Source organism: Branchiostoma belcheri, unplaced genomic scaffold (assembly GCF_001625305.1).
Source record: "Branchiostoma belcheri isolate BF01 breed outbred unplaced genomic scaffold, Haploidv18h27 scaffold40, whole genome shotgun sequence".
NCBI lineage: Eukaryota > Metazoa > Chordata > Leptocardii > Amphioxiformes > Branchiostomatidae > Branchiostoma > Branchiostoma belcheri.
Genome location: NW_017804021.1, coordinates 2622106 through 2635100, shown reverse-complemented (window position 1 = coordinate 2635100; position 12995 = coordinate 2622106). Strand labels below are relative to the sequence as shown.

At 45.9% G+C, this 12995-nt stretch overlaps 1 protein-coding gene across 1 annotated transcript in view; it reads left to right on the top strand.

Moving 5' to 3' along the window:
* Nucleotides 1-5271: 5271 nt before the first annotated feature.
* Nucleotides 5272-12995, top strand: part of LOC109477615 — a 10773-nt gene continuing 3049 nt past the window's right edge. Inside the window, exons 1-2 of the mRNA XM_019778958.1 lie at nt 5272-5537; nt 7980-8024. Of these exons, the coding sequence (XP_019634517.1) occupies nt 5417-5537; nt 7980-8024 (166 nt within the window). The 5' untranslated portion in view covers nt 5272-5416. The remainder of the gene's footprint in view (nt 5538-7979; nt 8025-12995) is intronic.

Sequence of the window (12995 nt, the reverse complement as noted above, 5' to 3'; positions counted from 1 at the left end):
AAAAAAAAGGCTTGACCCAAACACGCGAACCTGTTGGAAACGCATACGTCATGAGTCCCCAGGTGTCGGAGGCAGGATTAGGAGGCGTTAATCCGCGTTAATCCGCCGTGTTGGGGATTAGCAGATTTATGGCGGGATTAACGGCGACCGGGCTAATGGGCTTACAACTCTGACGTCATGTGAAGGCAAAAACATATATCAGATACCCCCCCCCCAGTGGTGATCCTGTGGCTATCTTTGTAACACAGAGAGTCTTCTTAGTCCTCAGCGCTCCTGTGGACCAAACTCCAAGAAGATATCATGTAGTGTCGACAGTGCGGTATCACATTGGCTAGACAGTATCATATTGGCGAAAACAGTTAGTAAAAAACAGTATCACCTTGGCAAGACAGTATTAATTGTGTAGTATCACATTGGCAGGATAGTATCAAATTTACAGGACAGTATCATTGGAAGGACAGTATCAAATTGGCAGGACAGTATCAAATTGGCAGGACAGTATCAAATTGGAAGGATAGTATGAAATTGGCAAGAAAATATCACCTTGGCAAGACAGTGTCAAATTGTGTAGTATCACATTGGCAGGATAGTATCAAATTAGCAGAACAGTATCATTGGCAGGACAGTATCACATTGACAAGACAGTATCATTATCATTAGTATCAGTATCATTAGTATCATTACCATTAGTATCAAATAGATATTGGCAGGTATCAAATTGGCAGGACAGTATTTTTGGCAAGGCAGTATCAAATTGACTGGACCCTCAGACATGAGGATGGGACTAGGTGAAGGTGAAGGTAAAGGCATCCAAAACATTACCATGGTTTGGCTGGCGGAAAACCATACCGAAACACAAAAAAACAACGCCCGATAAAAACGCCTAAAAAGGTGTCAAAAGTAATCCAAAGCCCCACACCTCTGCTTGAAGCTTACTGCCCACTCTCACGCCTGCGCAGGCACGGTTTAATTCCGTGACGTCATGTTGTTTTATCCGGGCTGTACGCAGGCTCAGTGAGAGGCTCCGGGCTGTGATATCTGCCGTCTGCGGGCTGAAGGAGCTTCGCGCGTCTCGCGTCTCCGTCTTACCCGCATAAAGCCTGGATTTGGAACCTTTTCTTCAGGAAATGGCAACTGATACCGGTATAATCGCGGTGTTGCTGTTATCCCTACACGTGTAAGGCCGAAAATAACGGCAACGGCGTGGAATGAGTTGTTACTGGTGTTTCATAAACTCCTTTTTATGTCAAAGAGATGCCAGTGTCTTCAGTGGCAACCTTGATATATTACTGATGCTGCACACTTGTGGAAGTGGCAACATGATGTTGCTGTTGGACCTACGTGTGTAATGTGAAATAGAAGCATTTTCTTCAGGAAATGGCAACTGATACCGTTATAATCGCGGTGTTGCTGTTATCCCTACATGTGCAAGGCCGAATATGACGTCTTCAGTTGTGACGGCGTGGGATGAGTTGTTGGTAGTTTTGATAAACTCAGTTGTATATCAAGGTGATGCCAAAGGCTTTGTTACTAACAGGTAAAAACAAAAACTCGTGAGCATAGTCTTAAATAATACTGCTGCTGGTGACTGTCTTATCAATGGCGCTACCTGGTAACAGGGTGACAACAGTAGCAGAACATAGCCTCTGCCAGGCCGGCCTTCCCATGGTGTTATGTATAGAAGAATTCGGAAGAAAATAGTAGCATCCACCAGGCCTTCCTAGGGGGGTATGGATAGTACAATTCAACACAAAAGGGTGAATAATTGGGCAGGGGAACCCACTGTAAGGATGAAATTTCTCATTGGCAAATCAAGTTTATAATGGCCAAACTGTTCTGGCAATGCGTTTTCTCCCTGTATTGTTAGCCAGGACTGACTGAAGACTTCACAGAATACACGTAACCAAGTAACGGGCTGATAACCACGACAACGAAATAAAAACAGGGACGGCAACATAACTCTTAGAGAGTTGTTATTGTAAGCACAGTCGTATATATCTGAAAACGAAGCTCATAACTCAAGGCTCACTGAAGATTACTGGCGGCAATCCACGAGCCACAGGACAGGTTTTCATTTCAACTATTATTCTCTAACTTCCCGCGTAACGGATCGGGAGATCCCGGGAGTACGGCATGACAGAACCTGACAGACGTGATGGATCCTGGATCTACAGGCTAATGTGGGGCGGATATCGGCTACTGTAGTCACTGTTGTATGGTCAGAACAGTGCGTTATCCAGGATCATGCTCAGGCACGGTTCTGGATGGTCCACAAGTATTCAGAACCGTGCCTGGGGCAAATCTACGTTCTTGGATACGCGGAGACTATCCAGAACCGTACCTGATCCTAACCCTAACACATTCAGGCACAGAACTAGATAGGCACGGTTCTGGATACAACAGAGACTATCCAGAACCGTGTCTGATCCTAACCCTAACCCATTCAGTATAGAACTAGATAAGCATAGAACTGGATAACATCGTAGATACAAAAGCCGAGCTTATGTAGGGTAATGATGTTCCTATCGACAAGCAGACTGATTAATCGCTTAGAAACAGATAACGATTTTCATTATTTTGTTCTCTTCGCTTTCTTCACTTTCATGTACCACATGATATATTTCTTTATATATACTTTTGGTCAGTCTCACAATCCTCTGTTACCATTTTGGCATAAGCTTATTTTCCTTGATATACTGATGTTTTTTATTCGTTTTTGTTTTCTGCGTCCCATTGAAAATCAATGTGTCATAATCAAATGGGCCGCACAGTCATTTGAAAATTCAATGACTGAATGAATAAAGCCGCTGCGGTCAGATTTCATCTGTCTTCAGCATGTATTGACCACTGACCCAGTCTGGCCAGGCTACAGTCACCTGTGCAAGTACACCTGTCCAGATCCACCTGTTCAGACTCACCTGTCTAGACACATCTTTTTAAAAACACCTGTCCAAATACGTGAAACATCCTCAGTGCAATGCAGTAGTACGGATGTGTGCCAAGCCTGATGGAGCAAGCGGAGGAGACGAGGAAATGGTCAGCTGCCTGCTGGTGAGGAATTGAGATTAATGTTCCTCACAGGATCCCTGAGAAGAGTGGGTAAGACCGACAGGGTCTTCCAGGTCAAATAAAGGTTCATTCAGCCATGAGTGGGTGATTCTTTATCGTAATTTCGCCATCATATCTAAGAGTTTAGCTGGAGGAAACTCACATTGAGCTACCAGAGGAAGATGCCGAAGGCAATATCGCATTCAGAATCGTGTCTATGTAGTTCCATATGACTGAATGGGTTAGGATCAGGTACGGGTCTGGATAGTCCCCATGTATCAAAAGAACGTAGATTTGCCCCAGGTACGGTTCTGATACGCGCGAACTATCCAGAACCATGTCTGAGCATGGTACAGGATAAAGCTCGGTTCTGGATACAATAGGTGCCAAACTGCCGCTTTCTCTGTACTGTTTCTTCATAGCGCGCGCTAGCGTCATTCTGACGACAAAAACCGTTGAAACGAATGGCGCTAATCTGTATAAACCAGCCTTCTCTTCATCATGCCTGAAGCGGCATCAGGGCGGATCCAGCGGAAATCCAGCGGGGATCCAGCGGAAATTTGGCGGGAAATGGAGCTCTGACACGCCGGCATCACCACTGATAGCTGAAGCTTTTACATGACCTGATTCCTGGGTGCAAATTAACGGGCGAACTGGTGCCTTTTTATGTAAGATTAAAACATCCTGTCGTGGTTTGAATCACCAGATTATCCTCATCAATCTGACTTACTCATTTGTTGCAACCTAATATACTTATTCGTTTGTACTACTTTTTGTTGTTGAGTCTGCCTGCGCTAGCTGACCAAAGTAATGGAATGTATCATTACCAATAAATAGAAAATAAAGATATCGCGCTAAAGTTGCTCTTGCAAACAAGCCTGAAACTGTTAGTATGACTATTGAGAATAATAAAGTAGATACTGACTGACGTTTTCGTTGCATCACTTCTGTACATGTGTTAATCAGCCATTGCCAGCTAAGCTTGCCTGCGATCACCAAAGTAATGACTTGTATCATTGCCAATAAGGGACAATGCAAATTTTAAAGCAGACTCTACGTTAGATTCCGGCTTGTGTTTTTTTGCGTCATTATGTACGTCTTTCTTGTGGTCTGTGTGTTTTCCAAGATAAAAACCTTTTAAAAAAACCTCCACAAATGCGCCCGGGACTCTCCATAGCTAAGTCTGCCTACGCTGACCCAAGTAATGACATCGTATCATTGCCGATAAGTGCACAAGACAATGGCAAAATTCAGCTCCAAATGGTAGATTCCGGCTTGTGTTTTTTTGCGTCATTCTGTAAGTCTTTTTTTGTGGTCTGTGTGTTTTCCAAGATAAAAGCCGTAAAGAAAACTCCAGAAAATCGCACTGGATTCTAGTATGTGTCCGGAGATTACTTCAGATGTAGTATGGGGGTTATGTTCTACATTACAGGATTATCCTGTGTGTTACACTGAAGGGCGGTTATACCGGCGATACAGGTACAGATAGCCGGAGTTACGGAGAGGCTTCGTCATCTGGTCCCGCGCGCGGGGAAGGATGGGATTGACACCCTCCTCATGACGTGATGGATCTGGCTGAGGTGTGGGGCGTAGCCTCGGGAACAGGGGACTCAGAGGGTGCTATTTTTACAGGAGGTGTTTGCCTCGGGAACAGATTATCTCCTAACGGCTACTCGAAGGGTGCTCTTTAGAAGGTGGCGTTTGCCTCGGGAACAGGCTGCTTCGGGGGTGCTTTTTTGCAAGAACTGTTAGCTTTGAGAACAAACTGCCTCCTCACGGTGCGATGGAACAGGCAGAAGTGTGGGGCGCTGTAGCCTAAGGAACGGGCTATTCGTAGGGAGCTTTTTTTGCAGGTGGTGTTAGTGTCGGGAACAGGCTACTTGGAGGGCGTTTTTTTGCAGGTGGCGCTAGCCTCACGAACAGGCTACTCGAAGAGCCCTGTGACAAGTGCTGTAGAAACTAAGGATCGTGATCAGAACAGGGCAACGATCAGAAAAGGACTAGTAAATCATCGGCAAATATAATTTCAATCCCCAAACAGCCTGCTACGGAGGCTAATCCATCAGGATTACTCTTACGGCGGTGCCATTTATCTCGCAGCGCCGCCTCGCGGCCGTATAAATACTGCAGGGCGCGGCGGCAGGTACACTCACGTCGCATCAGCAGGGCGGTGACGCTATCAGAAGCAGGTGGGCGGAAGACTCGCGCTTTCTTTCAGACGGCATATAAGGCGACGGTATCAAAGCAGCCAAACTTACTCCTCAAAGAAAGAACCTCAACGAAGACAGCTCAGCTGTAAGCGGCGACTAGACCTTCCCAGAAACGACAAAGAGCGAGAAGTTCCGGTACCCAGCCCTACTCCATCAGCATGTCGGTGGCTAAGCTCGTGCTGTGCGGCGCGGTGTGCCTGCTGGCCGTCCTGTGCCTCGCGGCGGTCGGAGGCGCCCAGGAACAGGACCTGGAGGCCTACATGCAGAGGACGCGCAGAGGTGAGACCACGGTGTTCTACTGTCTTAGTCTTAGGTCGGGCTGTGTTGTATCCGTGATTTATCCAGAACCATGGTCAGGCACGGATCTGGACAGTCCATCCGTATCCAGAACCGTGCCTGGCGCAAATCTACGTTGAGGACGCGCAGAGGTGAACCTATGGTGTTCTACTGTCTTAGTTCGTCGTGTGTGTTGTATCCAGAACCGTGCTTTATCCAGAAGCCTATTTATCCATGCTCAGACACGGTTCTGGATATTTCACGCGTATCCAGAACCGTGCTTTTATTCAGATCCATGCTCAGGCACGGGTCTGGGCATGTGTGTATCCAGAACCGTATCTGTGGCAAATCTACGTTCCTGGATATGTGGGGACTATCCAGAACCGTGCTTTATCAAGTACCATGCTTAGGCACGGCTCTGGACAGTTCACGCTTATCCAGAACCATGCCTGGGGCAAACCTACGTTCTTGGATACGCTGGGAATATCCAGAACCGGATAAGGCACGGTCAAGGCACGATTCTGGATTCACCAGTAACACACCAGTTTATACAGATGTAGATGTGTAAGGCCGGGCCGATAGGTTAATCCCGTACACCGCTAGCCTACTTTTGTGTAGAATCTGCAGGGATAGCGCGTCCTGTGCTAGCTTTAGTTTAGGCTCTTTTGTGTGAAATATGATATTCCCTACAGCTGTAGATCATTAGTTTTGTGGGTTAGTATTGACCGAAGTTGGAGAAGAGTCTGAAGTGGTGAAGCTATGCCGAACACATGGTGTAGAAGATACGTAGTTTATCCTTAAGTGCTGCTGAACAGCCGTCTGCAGGTAAGCTGACAGGCTTACACTAGTACTACCGTAAGAAGTCGAAGGTAGCTTTGAGAAAGCGAAGGCAGGTGGGTCGATATTCCTCTGATCCTACCTGCGTGTATATAGAAACTCCTTATTCAGGGTCAGTTTGTTGTTATAAATCTTCTAGCTAGAGCTTCAAACTAGTGACCGCTCCCCAACCCAGGTCGGCACTGAGTTAGCCTGGAATCCATCATATTGTAGCTCCAGCTCGCTCCTCTGGTCGTACCTCAAGTCAAGTCAAGTCTAAACAGAATATGAGTTTTCCAACTTCCCGATTGTACAAAATGCATAGCCAACTAGTGCAGACGACTTTTAAAGACTAATGAGCAACCTCGCCGACCAACTCTCAAGCACATATGACCATGCTCACGACTGACTCCCAACCATGGTCTGGAGAAGGTCGGGATGCAATGATGATGTTTATGTAAGCTAGCATATAGTTACGCCCTAGCCTGGAGTAGTTCTAACCAGTACCGGCACCATGTAGTATACAGTAGAGGGGGTTCATTCCTGCAGCTAACCGACATCTCGCACACGCAGTCGTCCCTCAGTAAGCCATTCTGGAGCCGCGTAGTTCCCGTTTAGAACTTTTATTCAGCCTGTCACACGACCGGTTTCGCCTGTGTGGCTTCTTCAAGTGTACAGGGGCACCACGGACAGTTCCTTGTGCCGAGGAACGGAAAACTGTTCATTAAGATAACCGAGAATCGGCTCCCATCCTGCAGAGATCGATCTCGGCAGTAACCCGGTGATTCAGCGTCCATTGTTCCCCACAACTCACACAGCTGCTGGACAATAGAGTCAGGTTTCGGGTCAGCCGAGACACTCCCGGCAGATTAACGCCATTCAGGCACAGGTTTCGATCTAAAATCCCGGGGGCTTGGCGGTTATTGTATCCAGAATCGTTCCTACAAAGTGCTAAACCTGTATGAGTTAGTGTTAGGGTCAGGAACGGTTCTGGATAGTCTCCGCGTATCCAAGAACTCGGCTTAGGCACAGTTCTGGAACGTGTGGACTATCCAGAACAGATTCGTTCAGTTACAGTAAACGGAAGATTGACGTACATGTTCCATCAATAATATTACTGTTAACACCCTCTTCCTTCACTCATTGATGTCTTCCTCCATTTACATAGTTTTCATCACACTTTCTACACCTTTTGAATCCATCCCTGTATGTGTTCTGAAGAAGAAATAGCCCCGGTCCTTCCCAAGTCTAACAAATGAACCGTGAACAATTCCGCAACCCCCGGCGCCTTGTACACTAACACTGGCCGTGATGGCGGCTCAACATCTCATCTGTTCCTACATTATAAGTGATAAAGAATTTATACACCGGATGGAGGGACTTATGTTCTCCTGTTTTACATCAAGCTTAAATATCTTCTTCTGGTTACATTCGTTTTTCTTGACGATAGAGAGACTCAATACATAAGTGATAAAGGCTTTATACGCCGGATTGATGGTCTTATGTTCCTTTCTTTTATGTTCCTCTTCTGGTTTTCGTTTTCCAGGACGATAGAGAGACTTAAGTCTGATCACTGTGGTATCCCTGACAAGAGTAATTTTAACAGGACGTTTTTATCATGTCTTTCAGCTTATTTCTCCAAGAAAGACGGCAGTGACTCCATCAGCGTCTCAGGTGAGTACAACTTTCACTTTCAAACGTCTTGTGCAACTTTCACTAAGTCTTTCAAACGTCTTGTGTGCAAACCTTGGCCTCAGACCCATCACATCCGTCACCCTGTAAGTGTGCGTATCGCACAAAAGGGAAAAACGCTCTGAGGTAGACAAAAAAAAACTATTTGATGTTTTTCTGAACACATGAAAGAGTTTGATTCTCATTCGGCTTCCATGTCAATGTGAATAAGTAATGTAGAACACATTGAACCCGAAAAGCCATTTGAAGTCTCTCTGGACACTTCAAACAGTTTGACTTCATGTCGTGTAGACTTATGTCACCAATTACAACAGGGATATTCGCATTAGATAGCTTTGAACAACGCGTACAGTTAGATGTGTAAAGGTTATGCTTGGCAGGCCATTCGGTGTGATATAACTGCCCCACTGAGTGCCTTCAAAGCTGCAGGACTCCATAGCTAGACTATTTGAAGTGTTTCCCAAAAGCTTTGACAGCCACCAACAAAGCACTTCTTTGAACATGTGAAGTGTAAAACGTTTGGCAGTGAGTTTCCTCAACACGGCCATTCTCCTGACAGACCTTCAGATCTTTGCACACAACCTGCGTTAGCAATGGAACATTCAGGAACAGCAGTCGCCATGCACTAATGATCAGTAAGTCTATTGATGTACCTTCAATAACTATCTGCACAGAAAGACAGGGCAGTATTCCAGTGGTCAGAGAAGTTTCTGGACCGACGATTACATTCGCCTACGCATGAAAAACCGAGTACAACTTCAAGGCTTGCTGACAAAACAGTTAACTTCCGTTTGAATCTTGTTTATATTAGTTAAAGCCTATTCAGGACTTAGAACTAAGCACTTGTCCTGACTGGTTAAGTTCTTCATGAATCATCGTGTGTCACACCCACACATCGCCCACTTCTACTTCCCACGGTGTGAGTCATCATCATCAGAGGCTACAGAAACCCCCAACAGACCCTCCTGCCTACCACAATGAGGTGCAACAGATGTTACAAAAACTCCAACAGATCCTCCTAATTACCACCCAAATTGAAACCGTAGAATAGGAGACGCGTAGATGAATGAAAAAGCTTGTCAATGTTCCAAAAGTTTGGCACTTGCACTTGCACTCCGTTTTTATGCAACTGTACATGACCCTAACAATACAACACAAAACGAAACAACAGATATCTAAACTGAACTAAAGTAGACTGCAGACACTATGCTGTCCTCCTTGGGTTGAATCATCACCGCTAAATGCCTTTTCTGCATCCGGTTTGTTTCTTAAATTCTTTACCAGGAATATAAGCACTACACCAGCGTGCTACCATCATCTTTCGAGATAGAAGGACGCCTACGGAGTACTACAAAGACAGGTGCTTCTACTGATAGGCGTTCACTTCTTAATAACTTAGTGGGGGTTCTTTTCCCTTTGTTGGTGTAAGGCGGAGACCTAATTCCCTAACAAGCAGCGAGTAAATAGCCTTATCAGCAAACAGTTTTTAAATGCCGAAACTACGCACCATTTCTTATCGAACAAACCACACAGTATCGCTCCTCAGATTTTCTTTGTTTCGGGAACAGAACAAAATAAAGAATGGCCTATACGTTACCCGAGCTAACAATGTTATCATCGCAGTTCCTTCCCGACCCTACTCATCACACAGTATGCTTCGCGCGGCCTGCCCCGGCAGCTTGTACCGCCGCCGCCGCTGTTTTGTCCAGACCGGCCAAACCAGATTCTGTTCATCCCCAGCCTTAACGCTGCCCCATTGTGTAACACTACAGCACCAAGCAGGAAATGTGGTGATAAGGGCGCGGGTCAGGCACAGTAATTTCCGCCGCTGCTACCCGGTTGTTATCCGTGAAACCAGGAATATGTCAGCCCCTTCCTCTTCTATAGCCGCGGCATAATGGCCCGGCGGGAGGGCTGGCGTCTGTTGTTACTGTGTAAGCGGCGTTTCGGGGTTCTGGTGAAGCGGCGGTTTGGAGCTGTTATCTCTGCTCGGCAGCTGACAGGCGGGAAGGAGGCGTGATCCGGGCGGTTTGTCCGGGCAGAGGGATGGGTGAACACAAGCAGGCCAGAGTCAGAGCGATGAGAGACAAATCTGCCGCCGTCAAACTACAGAGGGGCGAATCTTCAGCAGTTAGTCAGACGAGGGAAAAATCTGAAGTGTAGAGAAATATTAGTTATTTTGTCCGGGGAGAGGAATGGATGAACACAAGCAGGCCGCCGTCAAAGTAAAGAGGGGCGCAGTTAAACAGACGAGGGACAAATCTGACGTGAGGAGAGATCTTGGTTATCCCCTGCCCAGGCGGTTTGTCCGGGGGAAAGGGATGAATGAACACGCGCAGGCCGCCTAGCCTCCAACAGACTCCTTTTCGGGCTGAATAAATAGTAGAAATCGGCCTAAAATAATGTAGCTGGCCAGGCAAACTGGACCCTCTATAGCCGGCCAACTCCCATAGCCAGCTACATTATTTTAGGTCTATTTATTCCACTTGCAAAGGAGGCTGGTGGAGACTAAAGACTGAATGAAGAGGGACAAATCTGACGTGAGGAGAGATCTTAGTTATCCCCTCACCAGGGGGTTTGTCCGGGAGAGAGATGGATGAACACGCGAAGGCCGCCGTCAGAGGGACACTGTCAGGCTAAAGAGAGACAAAACTGCCGCCGTCAAAGTAAAGCGGGACAAACCTGACGTGAGAAGAGATCCTTAGTTACTGGCTCCCTGGGGGGCTAATGTCACGACAGTTTGATCAAGGCGGTTTATTTTCTATTCCAACATATTTATTACAAGACATGGCAACGAATTCTTATGCCGTCAACAACGCAGAGGACAGGCATACCCATTTTCACATGAGTAAAGCATGGAAATTCGTGTAAAGTGCCTTTCTAACGGACAAAAGATCGGTGGCATGGCAGGATTCAAACCCGAGATCTCTTGGTTCCGAGCTGAACGCTCTGTCGTTACTTCTTCGTTTTCAGTCCCTTCAGGTTGCGGAAATATAGTAGAAAGTAGTCAGACTAAAATACGCCACAGGAGTACCGATAACAATTTGCAACCCTGGGTTGAGGCTAGGGGTATCTTTCCCCACTCTACGCCGCCTCTTTTTACTCCCACATTGCCACATGCACATTTGTCTCGTCCAGTCATGCTGTCATTTCTCTTTCTTCTTCTTTACTTCTTCACATTTGTCTTCCAGAAGCACTTAAAGAACAGGTTGTTTCAACAATCCTTGTTTATCGGTTTCCGATTGTGGTCTTTTCAAAAGGCTTCAATAAAACACAGCCGAAAAGCGTATGCTTGAGGTTCCTGGACAGCCGTGGACATATATCTTTCCAGTAGCTCCAATATGTCACACTTTCCTCTGTACGTTAGTTGGTAATTTCCTTTAATTCTGTCATCCTTCGCTACTCTCTACACCAACTTTTCATACTTCTTTTGATCTTTTCTTGCCTCGGTCCGTTTTTTCTCCCAGTCGCAATTGTAACGACGGGGCTGAATGGCTGAAATATGTCCAGGGGGGATTTCTGCTCATGGTCAGTCCTGGCAGGAAAGTGGCACGCCGAGTCTTAAGTCCTCTACATCCCATTATACATGTAAGCTCCAGTTAATACGTCTTATTTCGCTAATAGCGACTTAATGAAGTAAGATGGACGCCTGATGTCACGCCGGGATCCGCTGACAGATGACCCGGTTCGGTTTGTATTGATTTAACACGTGAACAGGCGGATTCTGTAGTTGATAAATAAAGCTGCTCAGTATGTCAGCAACGGGAAAGCACTGGGCCGCACGTCGCCATCATGTATTTTTATCTTATTTTAATTCAATTGCAACGAGGCAATACATTGGCCACCCAGGCAGCATGGCTGATATCGGGTGCCGAAAGATACACAAATTAAACATACACCATATAACTTACTAATAGGCTAACAAGTACCACATTAGGCTAAGATCCATTAATCAACAGTACTTTTCGATGTAATGTTGGATTTATGCACCGTCAATGTCTTTGAATCCACTTTCTTTTAGGTTAAACTACGTCCGCAAAATTAATCCGTCAAGATTAAAACGTGGCCTGCCAACCCCTCCTGTGACAAGCCGCGTGCATGCAAAGGTGGTGTGTTATACCGGGTACACAGATATGATAATACAGTCCCGTCCAATTTTACATAGTTAAGACCCTCTTGTCTAGAGCAGACAACCCATGTCATCAACCATTTTTCCTCAGTCCACTAAGTAGTTATTGAGAAACACAGAGACACAGTCAGCAACAACCATCGATAATTGTACTTCTGTTGCAGATTGATGAATTCTCTTGTTTTTGTTTTGTCAGTGTGTGAGCTGCAGTACCAGTCCTGTAGCTGATAAATGTTTGTTTGTTTGTTTGTTTGTTTGTTTGTTTATTCAGACTGCCTGTCGCTGTGTGACCTGGGGTACCAGTCCTGTAGCTGATACTTGTTTGTTTGTTTGTTTATTCAGACTGCCTGTCGCTGTGTGACCTGGGGTACCAGACCTGTAGCTGATAATTGTTTGTTTGTTTGTTTGTTTGTTTGTTTGTTTAGACTGCCTGTCGCTGTGTGACCTGGGGTACCAGTCCTGCAGCTGATAATTGTTTGTTTGTTTGTTTGTTTGTTTATTCAGACTGCCTGTCGCTGTGTGACCTGGGGTACCAGACCTGCAGCTGATAATTGTTTGTTTGTTTGTTTGTTTGTTTGTTTATTCAGACTGCCTGTCGCTGTGTGACCTGGGGTACCAGACCTGTAGCTGATAAATGTTTGTTTGTTTGTTTATTCAGACTGCCTGTCGCTGTGTGAGCTGGGGTACCAGACCTGTAGCTGATAAATGTTTGTTCGTTTGTTTGTTTGTTTATTCAGACTGCCTGTCGCTGTGTGACCTGTGGTCAGCATAACGTAAGAAGGCCTTTGTGGATTGTGATGATATTTGGTATGTGGGTAGGTCTT